Source organism: Solea solea, chromosome 2 (genome assembly GCF_958295425.1).
Source record: "Solea solea chromosome 2, fSolSol10.1, whole genome shotgun sequence".
Lineage (NCBI taxonomy): Eukaryota > Metazoa > Chordata > Actinopteri > Pleuronectiformes > Soleidae > Solea > Solea solea.
Window position 1 is genome coordinate 13389315 of NC_081135.1, and position 21837 is coordinate 13411151.

The following is a 21837-nucleotide window of genomic DNA, read 5'->3' on the forward strand; positions in this document are numbered from 1 at the left end:
CTCTTGTCACTATTTATATTGGGATTTGGGTCACAGCAGTTTGTCATCTTTGAAAAGTTGGTCACCATATAGAAAGTTTGAGAAACATTGTTTTAAATAATGCATGAAAAGAAATTGTGATTTATTTATTCAACACAATATGCCATTGACTCTGGTCACAATTAATAATGGGTCACAATAATTAAAAAAAAGTGTGAAATACTGCTCTCAATTATGAGATGCAGAATCTCTGGAAACAGGAAAGTGTCTGAAAGTGTTTCCATGATACATCAACCACATCACAGAGCATTATAAACAGTCCATCAAGCCCACTGCAGAACAAGTGTGCTTTGTTTCCTTCTCTCGTCTCGGTGGAAGCGGCTTCCCCGGCTCAGTTTGTGGACCAACAGAAGCTGTTGGGCCCCCGATCAAAGCAGACTGGTGCCTGAGCACTGTCGCTCCCAGTGATCAGCAACAGCAGTATTCTGTTTGGGATTATCACACCTGTGGTTCAGGGATTAAGCCCTGCAGAGACATGGGAACCAGAGACAAGAGGGCTCCAAGGTTCAGTGCAGACTACAGAGAGGGAGGGGGGGGCTGAGCTGAACAAGTGCATCACAGGACACACTCACTTCTGTATGTGCCACATACACACTAAACTGGCTCACATGGGGCCGTGCCCTCTAATAAGTAACAAGGCAATCAGAGATGGCAGACTTCACCCCATTCACGCAACAATCATCTGGCGGCCTCTGGTGGTTATGATGACAAGTGCAAGTGCAGAAGAACAGACACACCAAAAACAATACTATGTCCTCCCGCTCTACATCCCACCCCCGAGCAGACCAAACCTTTGCCCCGCATTTTGTATTTTCAAAATATTTGATTGAACTTGCTTGTGTTACAGCTACTCCAACCGAGAAAATAAAAGAGCTTCACAGCTTATAATAAGAAACATATATGAAGATGACTCAGGTACGATATACTAAGGGGAAGAAAAAGAATAAAGATTAGATACAATAAGATTTTTACCTCTGTGTCAATCATATAAGAAGTAACAATATACACCATACAAACTCTATATCTTATTATTTAATTTATCACATTTAATATTCACTGACCTTTTCAAGACCAGTAGTCCTCGTGGAGACCAAAACCTGGTCCTAATAAGGAAGAACCTCATTCCTGAGAAACTGGTTAATTTAGGGCTAAGATTTGAATTGTGGTGAGTTTAAGGTTAGGGTTCGGCATGAATCCCATGTAAAATAGAATCGAATTTAAAATTGCATTTAAAATTCCGAAAGTATTTTTTCAAATATTTAAACAGGATGACCATAGATGCAGGTGACCCTAGTACATCTCCACACTCCAGGACCTCTCTCATGACTGGTGGGTGAAGATAAATGATGTATGTTCTGTTGTATGAAGTTGATACTAATTAGATCATTAGGAAATATTGTCAAATTGATATTAAAAAATAAAGGATACACAAATGGATAAGAACATGTTCTCTGACTGGTGACCTGTCCAGGATATACTCCGCCTCCTATGTCAGCTGGGATTGGTACAACCCTTATGTGGAGGATGAAGCAGTAAATTGAAATATTGGAAGAAGTGGATTATGTATATACACCATTTAGGATGAGGACTTGGCATAACAAGATGTATGTAAACACATAATATGAAATTTGCACCATCCATGATGACATCATGAATAAGAATGTTTAATGTGTCCAGGTAGGAGCGTCTGACTCCAGACCTTTGAGTGTGATCCTCACAGTGTCATGTCTGTGCTTGATCAGCTTTTTCCTTCCACTGACCATGCAGAAAATCCTCTCCTGTTTGTCCAAGTAAATCCTGTGGTATTTCTGCGAGTCCATTCCTCCTGAGGCAGTTTGTCAGCATAACAGCTTAATGTCTCCAGGCTTATCTTAAAAACCAAAAGAAACAAGGGAAAAAAAGGAGGAAAAGTCCCATCAGAGCTGCAGCTCTGCTTCTGATACCATCTTCAGAGAGAATGTGTATAGGATCCTACACACATTCTTGTGCAGCATTCTTACTCCTTACCCTAACCTTAACCATCACATTTAAATACTTAATCCTAACCCTTAACCCAGTGGTTCTCTTTTATTTTCTGTCATTTTTTTCAGAAAAAAATTGAAATACTATTGAGAACCTGATCATTTTTATTTATTTATCTGTATAAACCACTGTGTGAGTTGTCCTGCCTTGCCTCTCATGCCCCCCCTGACACCTCACCACGCCCCCCCAGGGGGGCCCGCCCCACTATTTGAGAAGTACTGCCTTAACCTAAACCTAATTATAACCGTAAACCCTAACGCCAGGTCTTAAACCCCCCTAAGTCTTTTAAAGCTAAGTACAACTTAGAACTGTCCAAGACGAGCACAGAGTGGTAGCTCGTATCCTATTTGTCCCCAATGGGATGTTGCGAGACTTGACTTTATGAGAATTACGGCTCATATGCACGACACCCTTCAATGGAATCATCTGCAACTAAACAGCTTTTATTTTGCAAAAAAACTGTAATGGAAATTCAACTATTGTGAACGAGTCACATCAATAACGGGGAATATCTCAGAGCTATTGACATGATGACAGAGGCTTGATCAGAAGTGATAAAGGACAGCCTTGACAACCATACTTGAGAGCAAAATATTCAGAATGAAAATCATTCATATGGACACTGACTTTTGCGGAAATCCAATTTTTAATCAAGACTGCAAACAACCCTGGCAAATGCTTTTTCAGCGTCTAATGAAATAACAATTTCATGGGAAGTTGCCTGTTGCCGCAGTGGGTGTGCCAGTAAATGAGTAGGTTTGTCGCCATATTCATAGTATGAACCATATGTATGCGCTCTGCTTCTTTAGTAATTAGTAATTAAGGATGAGCGTTCTTTGAGTCTCCCATTAAGCCTTTTATTAGAGGAAGTCCTCTAAGGTAAAACGTAAGTGTCTCCCATAGCAACGAATTAGAAAGTGATTCAGTCTGATTGAAAGCAAGGAAGTCCTCAATAGAAGTTGAAATGAAGTTGCAAAAATCTTGGTCCACTAGAAGGAGAGATTTAAATTTAAAAATAAACATGAACAGAAGACGACTGAATATCTCAAAATAGTGGTGAGTGTTCAGATATTAAAATTCCCTGGTAATCAGAGGAAGCAACATAAGGATCAAGGGTAATTTGTATAAAGGATTATCTATCCTTGAATAGGAATTGGAAAAGGAAAAGTTATATAGTAGAAGAAGAGCCCATTCTGTCTAATAAAATCAGATAATGTTTTAAAAATAGCAGATTGAGATTGTGAAAATTGGGTTAAAAACACATCACCCGGTGTGTCTAAGAGAGGGAGGTTGCTTAATAATATTAGCAAAATCACAATCGTCAACGTTAGGAGCATAAACATTTACCGGCAAAACTTGTTTCTGCATTAGGGTACCAGCAACTATAAGGTTTCTGCCAAGGTTTCTGTGTCTGCAATACAATTAGTGGATGAAATCTGAATTCTATTGCAAAATTAAAATGGGTGGAAGACTATGCAACCTATTGTGATCTTAAATATGATGGTGAGTCTCCTGTTAAAATACAATGTCAGGGTTTAACTGTGTTAAATGTGTAAAAACCTTAAAATGCTTGAAGGGATTACCTCCAATATTCTTATATAAGTAATAATGCTTAAAAGTGTGCCTGTTCCATTAATTTACATTTACATTTAAGCTTTTATCCAAAGTGATTTACAAAAGAGGAATAAGCTACATAGAAGTAGTCTTGGAAATAAATCCACTATAGGAACAGTGGACTGCGTGGAACGACACATTCAAAGAGTCTGGATTGTCTTGTGCAGGGTGTTGGCACCGCCAGACAACAATCCTTCGATGAACGGAGTAGTTGAGGGGTAACATAAGCCTTTAGGAGAGCATTTAAGTCTTAAGCCATCTGGCTCGACCAGTTGGGGAGAAAGGAAAAAAATTGGGGACAGAGGAGAGGTGGGGGACAGAAAGGACAAGAGGGAGATGAGGTAGAGACATAAAAAGAGACCAGGAACAGATTGTATGAAGTTATAAGTTTATACAGAGTCAGTGATGACATGTTTATAGAACTACAATATCATTTATATAAGCAGCAGCAGAGATTGTTGATAAAAATTATACTGATATCAACTTTATTATTATAATAATAATAACAATAATAGCCTTGAAACTGGATCTGGATGAAGACAGAGAGAGACGGGGGGAGGGACACAAACTAGGGAGAGAAAGAACAATGACATAAAATGTGAGAGAGAGAGTGAATGTGCGTGCACCACAGGAAATTCCCCAGCAGTCTAGGTCTATAGCAGCATAACTAAGAGATGGTCCAGGTTTCCCTGAACCAGCTCTAACTATAAGCTTTATCAAAAAGGAAGGTTTTAAGTCAAACTTTAAATACAGAGAGAGGCTCCGCCTCCTGAACTGTCATTGGAAGCTGGTTCCACAGGAGAGGAGCCTGGTAACTGAAGGCTCTGCCTCCCATTCTACTCTTACAGACTCAGGGAACCACAAGTAAACCTGTATTTTGTGACCTAAGTGGTCTGTTAGGGTGATAAGGTAAGACTAGGTCTTTCAGGTATGAAGGGGCCTGACCATTAAGTGCTTTGTACGTGAGGAGGAGGATTTTAAATTTAATTCTAAACTGTACGGGGAGCCAATGTAGTTATATGGTCACTCTTTCTAGTTCCTGTCAGAACTCGTGCTGCAGCATTTTTAATTAACTGTAGGGTTCTAACAGACTTGTTGGAACATCCTGATAATAAGGAGTTACAGTAATCTAATCTAGATGTAACAAAAGCATGAACTAGTTTACGAGTGTGCAATAACAATGAAAGTGTATGTTGTGCTTTCTAATAATGTTCCCTAGAGGAAGCATATACAAGGTAAAAAGTATAGGCCCAAGCACTGAGCCTTGTGGAACTCCACAATTAACTTTAGTTTGTAGCGAGGCTTTATCATTCATATGAACAAACTGGAATCTATCAGATAAGTATGATTTAAACCAGCAGAGGGCAGCACCTGTGATACCAAGAGTCTGCTCCAGTCTCTGCAGTAGAATATTATGATCAATGGTCTCAAATGCAGCAATAAGATCTAACAGGACAAGTAAAGAAACTAGACCATTATCTGAGGCCAAGAGAAGGTTGTTACTAATTTTAACTAGTGCTGTTTCTGTGCTATGATGTAATTTAAAACCTGACTTAAAAATCTTCAAACAGTCCATAGATGTGCACATATTCACATAATTGATTAGCAACTGCCTTTTCTAAGATTTTAGAAACAAAGGGAAGATTTGAGGTCGGTAATTAGCGACCCTTGATATCTGGGTCAAGGGTCGCTTTTTTGAGAAGGGGTTTAATAACTGCTACTTTAAAAGTTTGGGGCACATATCCAGTTAATAAGGATAGATTACTTTGAGTTAATATAGAGCTGTTAATTAAAGGTAACACATCTTTGAACAGTTTAGGGGGATGTGATCTAACTGACAGGTTGATGGTTTGAACTCTATAAGGAAGATCTATAGGGGAGAAACTGTCTAACTGTGCACCTGGTGCTTCTAAAGCTCTTGTGCTAAAAGATGAGTCAGTCCCAATATGAGGGAGGAGATGATCAATTGATTTTGATTTTATTCACAAAAAAGTTCATAAAGTCATCACTGCTCAGTGTTAAAGGAATAGATGGTTCAGTGGAGCTGTGGCTCTGTGTCAGCCTGGCTACAGTGCTGAAAAGAAACCTGTGATTATTCTTATTTTCTTCAATAAAAAGAATAATAGGCAGCTCTAGCTTTATGTGGGGCCTTTTTGTAAGCTACAAAACCAGCTTTCTAGGCTATATGAAATTCCTCTAGGTTATTGGAACGCCATTTTCTTTCTGATCTACGTAAAGCCTGTTTAAGAGCACGAGCAATATACCAAAGTCTCCATATAACCAAAAAACAACAACAAAAACAAAGGAGACAGCAGTGTTCCAACAGTAGCCAAAGTCCTTGGAGAGTGTGCAAAACCGACAAAAAGAATTATGAGAAAAGATTAATTTCAAGTCTGATTAACAAAATGCACACAATAACAAATATATTACATTAAACGAATAAAAGAATAAGAATAAGAATAATGCAAATAAAAGTAATAATAAAAGTAAAAGTAAGTTGCGTTACAAAATATTGTTTTGTCTAAAAGAGAACATTGGCAAAATATGCTAATGGGATTGTATTATTAGTATTATCATTATTATTATTATTATTATTATTATTAACATTATTATTGTCTTAACAGATTGATAAAATTGGTTATGCCCATCAAAGGACAATGTGAAAAGGCTAAAATAAGGTACTGCAAATGAAATTTATCTTCAGTGTCCTCAACAAAATCAAACATTCTGAGGACAAAATGAAATATTGTAATTTAAACAAACAGAAGTAACACCGACCTAGTTAGTGCATCACAACAAAATACCTCTTATTGGTGCAGTGGTAGATCCAAGACATGAAGGCTCGTGGTCTTTCAACTTGAAGGTTTGATTCCTGGCTTGGCTAGTCTATATGTGGATGTGTCCTTGGGTAAGACACATAAAAATATAAAGCAAATATAAAGCTGCACACAGGTTGTTTCTCAAAACATATGAAAGGTTTTCTTTTGTGATGTTTGTGCCTCTAAAAGGAGTGACATACATTGTAAATACACTCTCAAATGAATTACTGTTTATCATGTAACTGAAAATACAGTTACTACCTTTTTTACTCCAGATTATACCTAGTTTGTTTCTTTGGCTTTTAATGTAAAACGAAATTAACTATAAATGTTGTAAAATTCTGCTATAACACTAAAAATTAGGCTTAAAATGAGTGTTACATATTTTTCCCGATATAATTACATCAATCAATATATCAAATATTTTATTTATGATATTTAACGGGGTATAAAGGCTATTACAGGTCCTGATGAGGACTCTTCTCATTACATGCTGGTAAATCGACATTACACTGTAACACCAGCAGGTGGCAGAAGCATCTCACATGGTTGGCTTTATGGTTCATTATTGTGACACATTTTCACTTTCCTGTATGTTCTGAGATCTCAGAGATCTGTTGTAGGTTAGAAATTCAGATATAAATTTGGAGTTGCTTCAGTCTGACAAAGGCACTGAAACATCTGTTAGGTCACACCTAACAGTCCGCTAGATTCGGTACGATTGGGGACTCGGTTCAACTGGGAGGTTGCAACATTCAGCCGGTGCGAGTTTGCTGTCACACTGCACTTCAGAAACGAACCAAACCTTTTGAATAACATATTCCCCTACTCACCTGAGGTGGCGCTGCTTCAAGAATTACTATTCATGGATGCAAATACCTCATGGGTTAGGGTCATCAACAACAATAATGCCCAGAGACTCTTTTCTTTACTGGACTTGTTTACCCTTTTGGAATAAAACCCTCACTTTGTTTTCATTTCTTTTTGTTGTATTCTGTTTCTCCTTTGTCTTGGAAGCCAATTCACCATTTTCTATATTTTATTCACAAAGTGTTCTGTACATGTTTGTAAATTGAAGATACTTTAATAAAAACATATAATAATATATACGCAGCAACAATGGACTCTGACATTTCTCCTGGCTATCGTTCTACATGTGCGTATGTTTTGGTTGTGTTTACCCACAATGCCCTGCGTTGTATTGTCCTTCCTGCATTTGGTTCACTTGGAGTCAACCGAAACCTACGTTTTTAGGTGGACCAGAGTTCGCTTCTTTGTTGCGGTTGCACATTCACACCAAACCAAACCAACCGGACTTTCCGAGCAAACAAAATAGGATTCGATTTAGAAGGGCTGGTGTGAATCCACGCTTAAACGCATGTTTTTCACAAACAAGTCAAGTAAACAGTATCATAACAGAGACGACACTCCTTGTCCTTAAATGGTCAATTGCAATGGCATCTGCATTAGGGGCCCCACCAGAGGGCGCTGCTGTGCAGGGGAGGATTATAAGCTTTTATAGGCTTTCCTGTGTCAAAAATGTCATTGAGCACAAGTTAATAATAAATTCAACTTTGTCCCCAATGAAATGTCCACAGTTTTCATTTGATGAACGCAACTTCCTCTGCAGACACTTTAAGTAGTGTAGTTGTGTGTGAACAGTTTGTTGTGCCTGATGCTGCGCCTCCTCCGTTTCCGCTCTGCAGCGCTGTGGACTGGTGAACTGCTGCATGTGCATGTGCATGTGCATGTGCATGTGAAGCGCACACTTCAGTTTCGGCAGTGGGGCCTGAAGTTCAGGGCCCCAGAGAGTTTCTCTTTGGCTGATTTGAAGCAAGGGCCGACACTGCACAGGTCTTGCTAGCTAGGCTACGTCAGGTCATGTGATCTAAAGCCATCTGAGCTTGTGATGATGTATCGCATATTAACCTGTAGATTGTCGACCATATATGATTTAAATGGCTTATTTTGGTTAAAAGAGATAAATAACTTCTAGTTATTGAACACATGTGTTTCATTTTAATTTATTGAGAGCAATTACAGAAACTTGTGTAGTGAGTGAGTGCGTGTGTGTGATCTCAAAAGAAACACACAATCACTTTATTGTGATTACAGCAGCATTTACTTATCACATCTGAATCTATAAATACAAATCTATATGAGCCAGCCTTTATACATACATGGCATGTAGGTAGAAACACTGAGGAGTCAGTTACTGATGTTCTTGAAGAATTACGTTAATATTGAATACAATCACCAAATGTCACCGAGTTCCTGCTCAGCTGCCCTGCAGCTTCTTCATGACGGGGCTGCTGGGTGGTGCATCTGTGAATATTGTCCCCACGAAAACATGCGTTCCCCACAAAGAGTGTCTGATCACCCTGCAGCAGCCCAGGTCCTCGATCTGGAAGCCCAGGTGACGATACCGGTCATCTGTCTCGAACAGTGTGTTGTTGGTGTACGAGCCAAAGAACTGGAGAGGAACACACAGAGTTTAGACACATTTAAATGTTTAAACAAAGCTTCTCAAGGTGAATTCATGGTAGGATCACATCAGTTCACAGGTCCCTCATGGTAATGTGCTGTATGCAACCTACAGCTCAATGAGAAAACAAATGCTGGTTCAAGAAAGCAGTGACTGTCGAAACCTGTACAATAGGGCAACTTTAAAGGGATAGTTCAGGTTTTTCAGTCCTGGCTGCTCGTCACTGGCTCCCTGTTCATTTTAGAATTGATTTTAAGACGGAGGAGTGAGTACTCCGAGTGACACTACTGCTCCGGTAATGTTGCCAGACTGTTAAAATAACAATCCAAGCCATTTATTGGCAAAAACAAGCACTTTTTATGGATATAACTCAGAATGGCGCGATTGCCCTGTAAAATTACACTGCAGCCATCGCTGCCTGTCACAGCTGCCGCATGAGGCGAAGTACTGGGCCAATTATGAATCTTTTTGGAAGTACTATTCACATACACACCCACATTCATAAACGTACGGCCCAAATCGATAAAAACAGGAATTCCGCTTTAGAAATAGGGAAATTGACTACCATAAATTTCGGCCTATTGAGTGCACCTGCCGTTAGCCAGTAAAAACCTATAAATTAGCCGCACCGTTGTATAAGCCGGTATAAATCTACGGTATAAATACGGTCAAATTCTTCTGTAGCACAAATTAATAGGCTTAAAATTAAACAAGTGTTATTAAGAGACTTTTTTCCAAATATAATTCTGTCAATTCCATGTATTTATACTTTACAATAAATATAATGATCATCAATGCACTAGCTTTTAAAATGATACCCAAAATCTAAGACCATATCTTGTCTCATGTCACCATATAGATATTATATTGCTATATTACCCAGCCCTACTTTCAAACACTCTCCCTCTTGAACTGTTCAGTAAGTGAAAATGGGTATTTTCTTACCGCCAGGCCTGAGGACGGGTCGACGAAGTCTGCCCAGAATCCTTCTCTCTGCAGAGCGCAGCAGATCTCCTGGGCTCCTTCAATAAACTGCAGGGACAACTTTTGTCAGTAAGGGATCATTATGTCATAAGCGCTCATTACAAACAATAACACTGTAAGGAATATAAGATACACTTGGTAACAAAGCAGACTATACTCTGTATCGCAGGGGTGTCAAACTCATTTTATTCCGGGGGCCACAAACGGCACAATTTTGATCTCAAGTGGGCTAATAACTTTAATGAAGTATCTTTTTACAAAACAAATGAACAAACCTCAAATTTCCTGAGGAAAAATAAGTGCAATTTCAGCAATAGTACCGTTTACCAGACTTGTATAAAGTACCCTAAAGATAGGGATACAAGTATGTTACCAGAAAATTAGTTTGGTATTAGCTGAAGTAATTTTTTTTTATAATATTACTTAAGTAAAAGTCATTTACTGATATAAAATGTATCAAGTGAGGCGTTAGGAGCCATAGTGGCTCAGTGGTAGGGTAAGTTGTCTTTCAACTGGAAAGTTGTGGGTTCAATTCCTGGCTCTGCCTGTCTATATGTGTCCTTGAGCAAAACATGTTGAAGGGTGTAAATGGGTGAAAAGTGTAGCGTAAAACAGTTCATCAAGACAAGAAAAGATCGGTATACACACAGATCATAATACCAACTCTTCTTCTTCTGATTTTATTTGGTAGCAGTGGCGGACTGGGACAATAATTCAGGCTGGGAATTTGATGCCATTCCAGGCCACCCTTCTCATGCAGACCACCATACCTCTAGTTGTGTATTCTAACCCTATTTGGAGTAAAAGTAAAAAGTCGCTAGAAATATATAGTACAGATATGCACATTTTGTAAGTAATAGTAACAGTATCAAAGTATTTGTACTGGTGGGCCAGTTTTGAACCGTGGGCCGTACGTTTAACACCGCTGCTGTAGAGTGTAGTCTGTAGCTAAGAGTGTGACCATTGTGAAATTTCCAGTCACAATTACCCAAAACATTTAAAATTAAAGTACTGGACTTTCGATTCGCATTTTAAGCTGTAGTTATCTTACGTTTCAAACTTTTTCGGCTGTTTTTCAAAGACTCTTTAAACTCAACTTTATGTCAAAGTTGGTCCTGGTGGCATCAAAAATCCTAAATTTTGTTTTACTTTCATTTAACAATAACCTATTGTAGTCAAACCATATTTTATAAAATAGTATTGGCACTCCACAGGTAACTCAAACATGATTCAGTACCAATAATTTGGACATATTGAAATCTATTATTTAAATAACTTGTTAACCAATCTTGTGCAACACATCTTATACCATAGTGTTCGCATTTCACAGTAATGTGATACTGTTTGTTTATCACTTTAGCTGTGTAAAGAAAATCCAAGTAAACGGTTCCAGGACACAATCAATGATTTCTTTTATGAGAGACATATCAACATCATTACAATCTTTAGATTTTTTATTCTTAAGCCTTCTCACTACTTCTTAAACATCACTCCTACAAACACATCTAAGGAACATCGAGTTGCAGTTGTTGAAAGTATAGTACTTCAGATTATATCTGATGCCAGATTTGGGCCTACATTAACACACTGAACTCATTAACCATGTTCTCAATATTTTAAGTTTTAACAATATATGATGGGAAATGTGTATTTCTGCAATTTTTAATCAATTCATGAAGCACATACAAGTTTCCTTCATTTTTTATATATATATACACAGTGCCTTGTGAAAGTATCCGGCCCCCTTGAACTTTTCAACCTTTTGCCACATTTGAGGCTTCAAACATAAAGATATAAAATTTAAATTTTTTGTCAAGAATCAACAACAAGTGGGACACAATCGTGAAGTGGAACGAAATTCATTGGATAATTTATACTTTTTTAACAAATAAAAAACTGAAAAGTGGGGCGTGCAATATTATTCGGCCCCTTTACTTTCAGTGCAGCAAACTCACTCCAGAAGTTCAGTGAGGATCTCTGAATGATCCAATGTTGTCCTAAATGACTGATGATGATAAATAGAATCCACCTGTGTGTAATCAGGTCTCTGTATAAATGCACCTGCTCTGTGATAGTCTCAGGATTCTGTTTAAAGCGCAGAGAGCATCACGCAGACCAAGGAACACACCAGGCAGGTCCGAGATACTGTTGTGGAGAAGTTTAAAGCTGGATTTGGATACAAAAAGATTTCCCAAGCTTTAAACATTGCAAGGAGCACTGTGCAAGCAATCATATTGAAATGGAAGGAGTATCAGACCACTGCAAATCTACCAAGACCCGGCCGTCCCTCCAAACTTTCATCTCGAACAAGGAGAAGACTGATCAGAGATGCAGCCAAGAGGCCCATGATCACTCTGGATGAACTGCAGAGATCTACAGCTGAGGTGGGAGAGTCTGTCCATAGGACAACAATCAGTCGTACACTGCACAAATCTGGCCTTTATGGAAGAGTGGCAAGAAGAAAGCCATTTCTCAAAGAAATCCATAAAAAGTCTTGTTTAATGTTTGCCACAAGCCACCTGGGGGACACACCAAACATGTGGAAGAAGGTGCTCTGGTCAGATGAAACCAAAATTGAACTTTTTGGCCACAATGCAAAACGATATGTTTGGCGTAAAAGCAACACAGCTCATTACCCTGAACACACCATCCCCACTGTCAAACATGGTGGTGGCAGCATCATGGTTTGGGCCTGCTTTTCTTCAGCAGGGACAGGGAAGATGGTTAAAATTGATGGGAAGATGGATGGAGCCAAATACAGGACCATTCTGGAAGAAAACCTATTGGAGTCTGCAAAAGACCTAAGACTGGGACGGAGATTTATCTTCCAACAGGACAATGATCCTAAACATGAAGCCAAATCTACAATGGAATGGTTCACAAATAAACGTATCCAGGTGTTAGAATGGCCCAGTCGAAGTCCAGACCTGAATCCAATCGAGAATCTGTGGAAAGAGCTGAAGACTGCTGTTCACAAACGCTCTCCATCCAACCTCACTGAGCTCGAGCTGTTTTGCAAGGAAGAATGGGCAAGAATTCCAGTCTCTCGATGTGCAAAATTGATTGAGACATATCCCAAGCGACTTGCAGCTGTAATTGCAGCAAAAGGTGGCGCTACAAAGTATTAACGCAAGGGGGCCGAATAATATTGCACGCCCCACTTTTCAGTTTTTCATTTGTTAAAAAAGTTTAAATTATCCAATAAATTTGGTTCCACTTCACGATTGTGTCCCACTTGTTGTTGATTCTTGACAAAAATTTCAATTTTACATCTTTATGTTTGAAGCCTCAAATGTGGCAAAAGGTTGAAAAGTTCAAGGGGGCCGGATACTTTCACAAGGCACTGTGTATTTTTACAGCAAGTGATAATTGTTTTTGTATTTTTTATATTTATCCTCCTTTTCTTTTGTGTGATGCTTCATGAATTCCATGTATAGCATTTTTAGCATTCTTACTGCATTGATTGATTGACTGATTGATAGTGTGGCATAATTCTGGGAATATTCAAAAGTGGAAACTTTACATGGGAATTAACTAAAACATTTATATATTGAAGGGTGGGAAGTTAAATATAGTTGGTAAATAATATATTGTAGCGTAATCTTGGCTAAAACAATCAGATATGATGCAAATAAAGTTGATTATCAATGCTACTCCTCAATCACAGGCACAAAACACACTACTTACTGCAGGGCTATTGAGGCCACGCTACAATAGAATTAAATTTGTGTCAATATTTTTTAAAGCAACACTTTTCACAAAGCAAACAACACTTTTAGAGGAGCAAATAAAATATCTATTTAATCATTCAAAAATATTGTATTTCATTGTTGGAAAATAAACATGTTCTTTGCGAATCTAACTACAAATCTAATTCCATACACCACGTACAAGGTTGACAGATTGGGCTGGAAAAAGCATTGAGCAGGTTGATAAAATTGCAGGTTTTTAGAAAATATTCCAGAGAAAATATTAACAAAAAGGTTGCCATTTTATGGCCAAAAAGTAAAAACTTAGACATTTAAATAAACCGGTGTGTCCTCTCACTCGTATTATTAATTCATTTATTTTGAAATGTCAGAGAATCTGCTCAACATGACATCATCATCAGTGAAAGTCATTGGTAAATTTACTGTCACTATGAAATGCTATTGGTCACTGTCAAATCGTAAGCACCCCTAATGGGGTTAAGAGTTCAACCAAGCTACACTGAGGTGCGTCGTGCACCTCCTCTCAATCTTGGAGCAACAGCAACATGCCAAAAAAAACATAGGTCTTGTTGCGTGTGATTGACCTAATTGTCGAGGCCGAAAAGAGAAATGCTTTATAGATCTACACTGCGTGTGGGTGTATGTGTGTCACTGTGTGGATTTGTGTCTGTGTATGTGAGAGCGAGAGAGAGCAAGGCTAGTGAGAGCCCGCCAGCATCATTTTACAGTAACTTGGATTGAGGTGTTTGGTTGCTCACAATGTCACATGTTGGTATTGGATAACGTTTTTGTGGTTGCTATGATACCATGATTAGGAAGGTAATCATTGTTGGCAAATTGGTTGTCTGATTGCACTCTTTGGGGGGGGTTAGCGTTACCTTTTTTCTTTGGTTATTTAGTGCAGTTGTATGGTTTTGTGTGCTTATGACGTGTTCTTTATTTACACAGATAATAGTTTTACGGTTTGAGTTTCTAGAGTTGGGTGGGTTTTATGTTGTGTTTGGGCTGGAAACTGAGTCAGACCTGGCAACCCTGCACATGACATCACAGATGATTTCTAGAAACCTGAACTATTGAAACCACTCATTTGAACCCAAGGACTTAATAAATTCTAGTCAGTTTTGATGACATTATGAGGTAGATAGTTGATCTCTAGTGTTTAAGTTTAACTAGCAACTATTGAATAACAATGTGCTACAGCAGCTAGATAGCTGGTAAATCAGATATGCTAAATTTAAGCTAGCTAGCACAATTTCAATTTTGTGAGTCTTTTTACCTCTCAACCATAGTTCCATTCACAAACTCAGACGGCATCAAGCTTGTTTTGTCCCAAAAGCACATCCAGGGTAACAGATTTAAGGCTGCTTACAAATACAATTCACTAACCTTTTCAGGAAAATATTAAAATACACACTTTCCCCTCATGTTAACACATAGTTCTCTCTACAGTGCTTTTCAAGGCCTCACAGGCACATTATAAATAATAAGTGTCACGATTCTCCAAATCCTTGAGTTGTGATTTTAAGGTCATGCGTCAATTTGATACTCAATTTCTTTTCTCCCTTTTAGCACAGATGGGTCTGCCATTTTTAGATTTGTCTAAAATCGGTTTGGTCTAGGGTCATTGGTTTGATGTCATGCTAACGCATGAAGTTTTTTTAATTTCCATTTTGATTTTCTACATGGTGTCATGAGTGATATAATGTCCATCATTTGTTTTCAATGTACCACACTAAGTCCTTTTAAATAATTTATTAACAATATGAATGTAACCAACCAATCAATTTGAAACTAACTGTAAAAAGAACAGAAGTCACATAGCTCTGTGTTGCTCTGAAAAATCCATCAGTCTGTTGTTAAGGCCACTAAGTCTGCACTGCACTGACCTCCAATAACAAAATCATAAATGGAAGGCAACACTTTTGTAGTAAGATGCGACCTGCTTGGCATTTCATAACATGGTTATAATACACTAATTAAATGTTTAAATCCAGGGTTTTCCACCACTGAATAAGGTTGCATGTCTGACGCTACAAACACACCTATAACATTAGTTATCACTTTAGCAAAAGTTTAAGAGTTGCCTGTGTTAACAGAGTTGTTTTCGTAGTTATGATGCATGTGGAGGGGAATGTTTCCACACTGGTGATTATATGGCCCTTTTCCACTAAAGTCCCGGCTGGCCTCGGCACAGTTTAGGTTGCGTTTCCACTACCAAAAAAATAACCTACTCAACGTGGGCGGAGTCATCACTGCATTAAACTGCTGTGACTTCGTCACACACGCACACACACACGCAGGCACGCCAGAACCTCAGCAGAGTTAGTGGAAATGCAACTTAACTGTGTAGTCCGTGCTACAAGGCTACAAACACTGTTTTTTTTCCTCAATCAATTCCACCTTTGCGACCTCTCGAAGGTCGAGATCATAACATTGTTACGATCAATTTTTGATTTACAATCAGGATTGTGACACCCCTAATACAGAAAATCTAATTTTTACGTCACCCTTTTTTTTTTTTTTTTTCAATTATAACTTGAACAACAGTAAGAACTATTATACAGGAGGAACCAGCTGTTCTGCAGCAGCATCAGACATCTATCTATCTATCTATCTATCTATCTATCTATCTATCTATCTATCTATCTATCTATCTATCTATCTATCAGACATCTATCACGATACCGACAGCAGCTCACCTTGCTAAGCATCTTCTCTCTCTCGTCTTCCACCTCAGCACTCCATGCTGTCATGTCGCTCTTGGTCCTCTGGGTCACTGTGACCACCATCATCCCAGAGGAAGGAGCCTCGGGAAACATGGACTGGAAGTCTGTTCATCACATCATTAGAAGAAGCACACACAAACATCAAAGAGGGAAAGAGATCAGCTGTTGCTGTTCTGGTAGACCCAAAGGTCCGATCAAGTGAAAGTAAATGGATGTAACATCAGTTTTGTACCTTTCTGTAGCAGCTCAGGACAGGACTGGATGGCACACTCCACTCTGGATTCATCAAAGTACTGTTCAGCTCTGCTGACACTCTGGGAAGAGTCTGGGTCTATTTCCTGACACACAAACACACACACATAAATACTTCAGTTTAACCTTTGTTTGGGGTTCAGGTCAGTGGGACCCATTTCAATATTTGCTAAAAGAAATATGCTAATTACAATTTTTTCACCTAATAAAAGTTTTTAAAGTACTTTAACATAAATTGTTACTATTGTACTTATTTAAAAGCCCAATAATGCAGCGGCTGAACACAGAACTATTATGAACACCACACAAGGGTTAAACATGGGGCCACCAAAGAGTATAGAAGTAAAAAAAATAAACCTTTTTTTTTTTAGCAACCACTGGTAGATCGCACTGCAGTGGAGTTGGCACCATTTGGGACTGATAACTTCAGAGGAACAGAAACTAAAGTGGGATCACTGATAATCTGTAACCCATTATGTACAAGCACTTTGTTGTTTAGACGTTTCTACTAGGGATTTACAAAAGACACTCTCAGGCCAAAATGGTGGAAGCATTTCCTCTGCCACTGTGAGTTGTAATTGCGATGGAATGACCCATCAGCTGTCGCTAAATTTGTTATAAAAGTTTTTTTCTCTCTCTTTGTCTCTGTGGTTAAACTGATTTCACCAGATATTCTCATGTAACTGCTAATACAGTGTGAAGTACTGTTATTATTACTATTACATATACTGTAGACGTCACGTTACTCATCATGGCAGTCAAAGATGCAGCAAAAATGAATGGGACCGGTGTTGCATTCAACCTGTCAGAGTTAAGTGTCACTTTAAATCCACAGAGATCAACTGATGTATCACGAAATGAGTGTGGAAACAGGTGGAGTGGGCAATATTCCTGACCTGCAGTATCCTTATATCTTGAACTTCCTGAGTGACTTCTCTTCATCTTACTTAACAGGGAGAGCATGATGAGGTCAGATATGATGAGGTCAGATGCATGCTCCATTGTTTTTTTGTCTTCACGTCATCAGAAATACTCTTGTTCAAAACATCACACTTACAAAATCTCCGATGACCTGGGCCAGTATGAACTCATGTCTTTCACTACTGGACAGGGAAGACAGCACGTCAGGGAGCATGTTGTGGGGCAGGCTCTGCTTCTGCTTTCTTAGTCCCTCGAGGTGGTGGTCAAAACCCACAATACCAGGTAGCTGGAAACGTTGGTCCTGGGGCCCAAAAGGCCCCATGTTCTCATCAGGCCACACTGTCCGCAGTCCTGAACCAGTGAGGGACAAGAGAGATACATGACGCATGAAACTCATGTTTCAAATAAAAGGCTTTTTTCATTTCACAGACTGTAACCCTATTATGGGCAGCCCATGGCCAAGAGAAAAGGAATTGGGTATGTAACCAGAGGGTCGTCGGTTCAAATCCCAGGAGCTTGTGAGTGTTCACTACTGGTGTGTAAAAAGGATGGGTTTAATGCAGAGGTCTAATTCACTATCACTAATGGTGCGTGTGCAAAAAAATACTAATTCTAACTCTATTACAGAGAGCAGGTATAGTGAAAACTCAGTTTGTTAACCCTGCGAGAATTGAGAGTCAGTTACTATGGTAACATACTCTCTGTGAACCTGACCTGCTGGCTGTTAGTCAGTGGGATTGCTGGAAACAAGCCAATCCATATCGAAGCTACATTAAATCATAGAATTTAAATTACTAGAAAATCATCATCACACTTATTCATGATTGGAAAATGAGTGTTGAAGACATCAAATATATGGATAGTTACATTTTACAGATGAGAAATGAGAACATGTACTAAGAGAAAGTGGCATAAATGGGATAAAGACATGGATCGAATAAAATGCAGCTATAAATGGCCATATTCGGTTTTGAACATTCGCTACCACTAAGGGATGATTACAGTAGTTTGGATTAGCTCTTATGGAACAGAACATCTGGAGTGTTTTTGCGGTAATTAATTTTCAGGATTAAGCTTTTTTGTTCCACAACAAAACCAGTGCATCACAGAAAGAGAAACAGCTATCTCAAGTTCTTTCAAGCCTTTAGTCCATGCTCAAAACTGAGTCAGGTATGTTCTTGCTGGCATTTGTTTAGGAGTATAACTGAAAAAAAATGTGCTTACATTTTCTGGGGATGTAAGTAATAGCCCAAGGAAGAAATTCTAACATTTTGGTAGGAAAATGAGCCGCCTTGGAAGATTTTAGCACTGTCCCATTGATTTCTATCGTTTAAATTCAGCTCCAGCTAATGAATATTGAAACCCCAGAACAAGAAACATGTATGACATACCTATGTCAGGTGGATTGACGGCTACGTGGGGTTCATCAGAGCCTGACGATCCTGCAGCAGAGAAGGCTCTGGCTCCAGTCACTCGACTCACCAGGACATGCAAACCAGGGAGGTACGTGACCAGCCGTGCGCTGCGGCACAGCACCTGAACACAACAAGACCATGAGACAACAACGTGCACACACACACACAAAAGTGCCAATTACACCGCGTTTACCGAGTGGTGCATTTAGAATTGACAAAATAGTTCAGTGGAACTTTGAAAACAACTTTGTGTTCAATAGTCGTGGAACTAATTTTCTGTCAAAGATTTTTGTTTCAAGTAATCTGTACATTTTATGGCTGAGGAACATACTTTCTCTTATAGGAACTAGGATTAATAGTTAATAAAATAATCAACTGTTGAAAAATTATGATGAGCATTTTCCAAACCTCGAAATAATGATGTTGTCAGTTTTAATGATATTTTTTTTGTTAGACAGAGCAAAGAAACCATAAAGAAATCACTATTCCCAATATTTTAAACACTGAAAAATATATATAATTCCGTTACTGCCATAAATTTTAGTGGTTTAATAAAAATTGGCCCCTATAGTGACATTAGGGCTCAGAAATGATGCTCTTACTTCGGCATTGTAACAAAAATGTGACATGGAACTTGGAATATAATATCTCAGCATCAACAGTTGACTCTGTCTCCCTTTTTAGCCAGTTGTCATTTGAAAGCCACACATTATTGAAAATGCACTTGCCTGGCATTTCTGCAGCTTAGCATCCTGTTAGAGTTTGCTAACTTCACTCGAAAGTGAACATAATGCCTATGATATGTAACACGTGTATCATGCAACATAAATTAGTGATGTTTATGCAAATTGGAACCGTGGGAACCAAATGTAATTCTAAACAAACAACGGATTTATCAATCATCTTCGTAGTATTTAGTAATCAATGAATGAATAACTTAAAAGTAAACACATCCCACACTTTACTTACGCCGGCCATCGTGTTGTGTCTCTGTGGTTCGGCAGGTGCAGTTGTGTTCCTGTGTGAGAGGATAGTGAAGCAGTCAGGAGCTTTTTCCAACGTCTGGTGTTAACCCTTAATAACCGAGACACTTCACTGTGTACACTGGTCTGAATGTGACGGGGTATTGTCGTGTTTGTAACCTCAGCGTTAATTCGAAAGAGCAGGGAACCTACCCGAAGTGGTGAGCTTTTACTCGTCGTAATACTGAGACTCAGTTTAAACGCAACAGCAGCTTCGTCACAACAAACACACGGAAGAACAGAAACAATCCACCAACTGCTCCATTATTATTCCATGGCAAACAAACTCACCTTGACATCGAGTCTGCGCAGTAATAACGTGCATCCGTCTCTTTCCTGGGTGGACAAGAGAGCGCACTGCGCCCCTGCTGGTCCGGAGTACGAGGAGCTGCTGTCAGACCTAGAATATGAAATATTGTCAAATTCACCCAAACAAATGGACACACTACAATCTTAACCTTTTAAAAAATGTATATTTAATGTCAAATATGTTGATCTAACAAAAATGAATCATGACTCAAATTTATTTTTGTGTATTTTCAGTTATTTGCGTGTATATTTTATAATATGCACTGTGTATTGTGGAATGTGTTTCTATTTGTTTCGTTTATTCATTTAAAATATACTGTACACCAGGAATTGATCTGCTAATTTATTTATTGATTGTTTTCTCTTGAAATTGACCATGGATGTATTATAAGACTTTATGAGAATTGTGTTATTGTACATACTGTTTTTGTTGTGTTTTCAGTTAATGTTGTTGTGTTTTCCTATTTGTTGTGGTGATTTGCACTTCAGGGCCACCGTAGTGATAATACAAGTCTATAAAAAGAAAATCTGTTTTTTCTTATATAAATTACTAGTCTGCAACTTCCTCTATAGTGTAATTCTCAACACGGCCACTAGATGGCAAGATGTTATAACTTCCAAACGTCATCCTGTGCTGTGGTTTAATGATGGACAGGATGAGACCATTAAAAATGTAAGTGTGGTAAAACAAAACAAAAAAGCCATGACTGGATTAGATGTATGAATTATACACTACTGTTGAATATAGGCTGGTTGAAAGTAGTTGATATTTTTGGTTTGTTATGTTTTGGTTCATGCTTGTATGGACTTAACAATGTTACATGTGTTGTGTATAAATGTATTATGTGTTTATATCATGCATGTGTTTTGCAATGTGTTGCTCTGCAGTTAGAGTAGTTTTTTTTGTTGTCTTTAAAAATGAATGTGAAAAATGTAGAAACTGAAAATACAGTTGCATTTGGATGAATTTGTGACAAATTGTGTAAGGATTTGGGACATTATGGAGCTTGTGGTTGCACTGCAGCATTCACAGCCTGCAAATCCTGGACAAAATGCCGTTCTGTGGGTTGTCCTTCATCTCTGATTTTCGGAGTTTTTGCATGGAGCAATTATTCCTGCATCAAGCAGAGACTTGAACAGAGGTTTGGTTCCCTCAACAGCCTCCTGTTTGAGAGGATACTGCTGTTGGCATGGCCTGTAATGTGATTTAGGAGTGATGTTTACAGGGTCACAATGTTTGATTAGGCCAACGTCATATTTGTGTTTAGCCCACAGTGTTTGTGGGACTTTCTTCAGTGCAGGAATGGCATCCGCTTTCCTCTTGTGAGAGAAATTAATGAAAGATCAAATCGTTTTCAGTTGGAATCCGAGTGAGTGTACGCTCTGTGTCTGTGTATGCAGCTTTAAAAAACTCAATGGACACAGAATACAACACACCACATCGGTGTCCAGTCACACACATGTGTATTTATTTGAACGCCTTGAATCCCAAATCTTTCCACTCACTGTTCTTATGTCG

At 38.6% G+C, this 21837-nt stretch overlaps 1 protein-coding gene across 2 annotated transcripts; it reads right to left on the reverse strand.

Annotated features, from left to right (window-relative positions):
• Positions 1-8593: 8593 nt before the first annotated feature.
• mmadhcb (metabolism of cobalamin associated Db) lies at positions 8594-20394 on the reverse strand. Of its 2 annotated transcripts, none has more exons than XM_058623448.1 (8): positions 20301-20394; positions 19957-20005; positions 18964-19108; positions 17709-17923; positions 16632-16737; positions 16373-16503; positions 9925-10011; positions 8594-8967 (listed from the first exon to the last, which is right to left on the reverse strand). In XM_058623448.1, exons 1-8 carry the CDS (start codon positions 20306-20308, stop codon positions 8773-8775), a joined length of 936 nt encoding a protein of 311 aa, XP_058479431.1. In that variant the 5' UTR covers positions 20309-20394; the 3' UTR covers positions 8594-8772. The 2 variants fall into 2 exon arrangements, with proteins under 2 accessions (XP_058479431.1, XP_058479432.1); XM_058623449.1 differs by having other exon boundaries at positions 20163-20302.
• Between the last annotated feature and the right edge of the window lie 1443 nt (positions 20395-21837).